General features: G+C 37.2%; 1 protein-coding gene across 1 annotated transcript; it reads left to right on the top strand.

The window, feature by feature from the left end:
* Positions 1-353: 353 nt before the first annotated feature.
* LOC18020534 (defensin-like protein 122) lies at positions 354-824 on the top strand. The gene is made up of 2 exons (XM_006403178.2): positions 354-455; positions 595-824. Exons 1-2 carry the CDS (start codon positions 407-409, stop codon positions 765-767), a joined length of 222 nt encoding a protein of 73 aa, XP_006403241.1. The 5' UTR covers positions 354-406; the 3' UTR covers positions 768-824.
* The last annotated feature ends 5,176 nt before the right edge of the window (positions 825-6,000 follow it).

The raw sequence follows: 6,000 nt of genomic DNA, 5'->3' as shown, positions 1-6,000 counted from the left end.
TTGTTTGTTATCGTTTTTAAAAATTTCTAAATATCTTTCATGTTTGAATAACACCCAAATTTTATCAATTAAAGATTATAAAACTTAGAAAATTCACTTTAAATGCATGATTGAATAACACCCAAGTTTTTTCTGGCATCTATTTAATTATATTTTACTTTCATTACTTTTATTCATCAATATTATTAAATGTCATTTATTACGTTCTTATCTGTTTCCTTAATTCCTAATTAATTTTATGAGATTTCTAATGCCAAATCTCATAAATCTACTCCATCAGAATCGTTGACTCTGAGATACCATATCACATATACCCTATATATGATGTTCACGAGTACAATACAATTACATTACACCCATCGTTTTTTATTTTAAATTTTTCATCTCAATTTTATTATCGTTAAAAATGACTAAATCCACTGTTCTTGTTATCTTCATGGTAGTTCTCGTTCTAGGTTTGCTCTACACTTCAAAAATATCAAATATTTTCCACATTTATTCTCTATTATTTGATTGTATTCGTTCATCATCTTTTTATTTGTAACGAAAAAATTGAAAGGATATTAATATATGTTATAAATATATTTATATTAGGGATGGTGGCAAAAGAGACACAAGGTCAAGAAAGGTGTCATGAGTATATGACAGGAACAGGACCTTGTGAAATTAACCAATGTGTCGATCAGTGTACGGCGAAGTGGAAAGGAAGAGGAACGTGTATGCCATCAAGCAAGACTTGTCTCTGCACTTTTAATTGCAATAAATAAGTTTTTTTGGTTAATCTATAAAGTATCATCAAATATAATTAATAAAATAATGAATTGAAACCAAAAAACAAATATTGCAATTTTTTCTAGCGTTTATTTATGGGTGGTTAGTAGAGTAGACGATAAACAATATAGTTACTATTATCTTATTTTGCATTTAAAAACAGTTAATTATTCTAGATTTTTTTATAAAAAAAATTATTCTAAATTTATAAAATTTAGAAAATCAGATATTAACGAAGAATAGGACAAAATTGGATAAATACAGTTTAGGTACCAATCAAAGTAGTTTTAGGTATAACCAAATTAGATACTCCCTTTGTTTCATTATAGTTAATTTTCTAGGTTTTTTTTCTTATTTCATAATAGTATTTGATTTTCTACATTTAATTAATACATGTCTCTTCTTTAAATTGAATAAATAATATTAATGTATATTGCTTTACTCCATTAATGCACAGTTAAAAAAGAAAAAGTAATAATAAAATAATGAAATCATTTGTAAAAATAACTTAATTAACAAAAATAAACAGTAAATAATTGAACATTTATAGCTTTCTTAATCTGTGTGTAAATATTCAGAAAATCAACTATAATGAAACAGAGGGAGTAGTTGATTATATTAATATGTACCTACTCTAATAAGTAGACAATTACTATCAGATACGGTAATAAAGAGAGAGAAAAAAGAGCGGAAGAGAGAGAGTGCAAAAGATGAATTTCTAATTAAAGAATAATAGAATGTACAAAGTGTTTGTTTATACTGTATATCATATTAAGTTAGCAACAACTTATGCCAGTTCAGCATATTATAATAGCCCCCCCCCAACCAAGCTTTTAATTCCTGCTGTCCTCATGAAGATAAAGGCTTGAAATAGACATCCACTGGAATAAGGAAGTGAACACAGCAGGTTGCAAAGATTTGGTGAGAATATTGGCCAAGTTATTCGCAGAAGCCACATGCAACGTGTTCAAGAAACCAGTCTTTAACTGATCCCGGACAGTGTGACAGTCCAGCTCCACATGTTTGGTGCGCTCATAAAAGACTGGATTCGAAGCGATATGAAGTGCAGACTTACTGTCACAGTACAGAGTAGCAGGAAGCTCAATAGAAACCTTGAACGCATCAAGAAGCTGTTAAATCCAGAGAAATTCCTTGGTGGCATTAGCCATGCTACGATATTCGGCCTCAGTGCTACTAGCACTAACCACTTGCTGTTTCTTTGATTTCCAAGAGATCAAAGAGCTACCAACAAACACGCAGTACCCAGAAACGGAACGACGAGAGTCAGGGCAAGCTCTCCAATCAGCATCAGCAAACACACACAGATTCAAGTCAGAAGTAGGAGAATATAAGAGACCATGACCAGGATTAGCTTTAAGATATCAAAGGATCTTCAATGCAGCTTGATAATAAACATCAATCGTTTTGAAAAGATATTGACTAAGCTTGTTCACTGCAAAAGTGATGTCAGGTCTAGTTATGGTAAGGTAAAGCAAGCGGCCAATAAGCTCTCGATAAGAAGTAGCAGAATCCAGAGGAGTTCCATCCGTGATGCTTAGTTGAACCGTCGGATCCATTGGAACAGAGCTAGGTTTGCATCCCAATAGGCCAGCATCCTCAATCAATGAAAGAGCATATTTGCGTTGGCAAACTGAGATACCCTTTCTAGACCTTGCGATTTTCAAACCAAGGAAGAAACGAGGAGAAACCATGTCTTTTATCTTGAAAGCTTGATGAAGAACCTTTTTTAGATCAGAAACGGCTCCATCATTGTTGCTTGAAATCAAGATGTCGTCCACATAGACCAATACAGCAATAAAGACAGAGTCTCAAAGTTTCACAAAGAGAGTATTATCTACATGGGATTGCTCCAGTCCACTTCAGATCCTTTATGGCTTGTTGAAATGATTTTGGTTCTGTTTCCGAGGTGAAGGCAAGGATAATATCTTTGTAGTAGGGAGAGATATTGTCGTAAGATATTACGGAGGACAAGGGATATGGTGTGGTGTGTTTAGGTGGTGTAGTGAAAACAGTGGACTGGGTAAGGTAACAGTGATACTCGGTCAGATAACTAGGTGCCTTAGTCGATCGCTTAGGCCTACCATTGTTCAAAGACACTAAACTATTATCGGTATCAGTCTCATTGTTTAAAGGTGTGGTACTAAGGGATGCAGGCGGTTGAGATGCAGGTGGATCAGATGATAAATGCAAGCTAGTATGAGATGGTGGTGATGATGAAATAGGTAATAAAGAAGATGAATGCATTGCAGGATCTGGAGAGAAAGTATGCGAAGATGATGCATCTGCAGGAGTAGAAGTGAACAATGCGGGAAGTGGTAAAATGGAAGAATGAAACAGATCCGTATGAACAGATGATGAATCTTTGAAAGGAAAAACCTTTTCATGAAAAAACCACATCACGAGAAATGGTAACTTGGTTTGTATCTAAATCAAGGACTTTGTAACCTTTGTAGTTAACAGGATATCCAATGAAAACACAGGCACGTGCACGAGGTGAAAGTTTTGTCCTAAACTTTGGTAAGGTAGAAACATAACAGAGACATCCAAATGTGCACAGGAAATCATAGTTAGGTTCTTTACCAGTAAGCATTTGAAATGGGAATTTATTGTTTAGAACAGGTGAAGGCATACGATTAATCAAGAAGGCAGTAGTAGAAACACAATCAAACTAGTAAACTAATGGCAAATTCGATTGAAACAGGAGAGCACGAGCAACAGTAAGGAGATGTTGGTGCTTACGCTCCACAACTGAGTTCTGTTGTGGAGTGTCAACACACGAATAAAAGTGAAATATGACTTTACTCTTTAAGAAATCAATAAATGAGAGTTCAAGTGCATTGTCAGAACGAATGGATTTAACAGTTGCTTGATACTTTCAACAAGATGAATAAACGATGGAAAAATAAAATGAACATCAATTTTATTAATCATCATGTAAACCCAAGTAACCCGGGTACAGTCATCTACAATTGTGAGGAAATAACGAAAACTATCTACAGACTCTTGAGGAAAGGGACCCCAAACATCTAAATGAATCAACTCAAAAGGAATCTTAGACATATTATTGTGAGATACAAACGGAAGACGCTTCTGTTTAGCTAAGGGACAGACAGAACAAGAAAGATCCCTATGAAAACTAGATGTGGAGAAAGAAAGTTTGGAAGACAACTGAGTAAGCTTGGCCAATGGCGGATGTCCAAGGCGGTGATGCCAAAGATATCCATCAACGACTAAAGAATCACAAAGATTGGTTGATGAAGCAGGTAAATCCAATGTATGATCAAGTATGTATAGCCTATGATGAAGAGTGCCTTTACCAATCGTCAAGACACGAGTAAGGTCCTGAATGATGCAGAAATCAGGATAAAAATGAGCAGATGCCATGCTATGATGCAGAAGAGTGCATACGCTAGTGAGATTAAACTAAAACAAGGGACAAACAAAACATCATGCAATGTCAATGATGGATTTAAATGTATGGTGCCTATTATGTTCACTACAAGAAAAACATCATTTTACAACAGCCAAAATGGTCGTTATTTCGTCGTAATAGGGCTATTACGACGGACTATCGACGATTTCAAAATCGTCGTAAACTCATCGTCGTAATAGAAAAATCGTCGTATAATTTACGACGGTTACGTTTCGTCGTAACATCGAGGGAAAAAGATCGTCGTAAATGCGTCGTACAGCTTACGACGATTTTACATCGAATTGCGTCGACTTGGTCTTCGCCTGGACCGTCGTTAATAATCGACGTAAGATCGTCGTAAAATATACGACGCAAAAATCGTCGTAAATCAATTGTAAAGTATTTAATCATTTCGTCGTAAAATTGTCGTAAAACAAGGACGTATAATCGTCGTATTTGTCGTCGTACATTTTGGTCGTAAATTCGTTGTACTATTTACGACGAATGTACGATGGTTTTATAAAATAATAATAATTATATTACGACGATTATACGACGTTTAATATAACTGAAAATTAAAAAAAAAATTTAATTCGAATTAAAAATTAAATTAAAAAATTTACAAAAAAACCCTACAGCTCTAAATCTAAATCTACATCAATATCGTCGATCCCGTCACCGGCCTGCTCCCCATCGTCCTCGACATGTTCCTTGCCGGGTCTTCGGTTAGATGCTTCCGCCGGCGCCTGATCTCCGGTTCTAGGAGGATCAACCCCGAGAGACCGAAACATCTCCTCGTCCGTCTGCACCGGTGGTTGCCTCCTAGAAGATGACCCGGCAGACGATCCGTCAACTCCATCAGCCCGCAGCCTGTCCAACTGCGCCATCAACACCGGGTTGTCGGCTCCCATGATCTCGAAGAGACCGTACAGCTGGTCGATCTTCGTCTCGTAGTGGGTCCGCATCTGGTTGATCTCCTGGCGGATAACCGGTTCCGGGGCCCGGACGTGACCTGTCGCCTTAGCTCTCGAAGTATCACGGATGGATCCTATCCCTAATACCCGCCCCTTTTTCTTTGGGGCAACCTAAAAATTATTAAAAACATTAAGGTTAGAAATTTAATTTAAAATTAAAATTACATTAATTAAATATATTAATTGAATTTACCTCTTCGAAAATCTGGTCCATCTCCGCCACCATCAGCGCCAGGGTCGATTGGACCGAGCTACCTCCGGGAGACGTTGGACGCGCCTGCTGAGTCAGTTGCGTCTGCCGTTCCTCGATCGCCGCACAGGCGGTGTTGTAGATCTCCTCCACCCGAGGATCCGTGAATTCGCCGTTCCGCTTTTTATGCGTCTCGGCGAAAACCTTCGTCATCGGAGGAAGTTCTCCTCCGTTTTCTTCGACCTACAAAATCAAAATGAAAATATTTATAAGACAAATAAGGGTTAATTATTTAAAAACAAAAAAATTAATAATTTTAATTTACTTACCATCATAAGGCGTCTTCCGGCAAAAGGAATCTGGCCGGAAGTGTGCGGGACGTTCTTCCGATTTCCCGCATCGTCAGTAGCGTTCCTGAAAAATATTTTCATTAGAATATATTATAAAAATGAAAACAGATAATGTAATTATTAAGGGAATTAACTTATCTAGATCCGGAACACTTGGCGGCAGTAGTCTGGTTGTGCGGATCCAACCAGTACTGGACAAGACCCCGCCAGACTGAATTGGCCATAGGCGCCGGCTTGGCCTTGTCGCCGTCAACCTCCCACTTCCGTCTCCACACGTCCGTA

This window comes from Eutrema salsugineum, unplaced genomic scaffold, assembly GCF_000478725.1.
Source record: "Eutrema salsugineum unplaced genomic scaffold, Eutsalg1_0 scaffold_17, whole genome shotgun sequence".
Lineage (NCBI taxonomy): Eukaryota > Viridiplantae > Streptophyta > Magnoliopsida > Brassicales > Brassicaceae > Eutrema > Eutrema salsugineum.
Note: the sequence above shows the minus strand (reverse complement) of the source record. Positions and strands in the feature narration are given on the sequence as shown.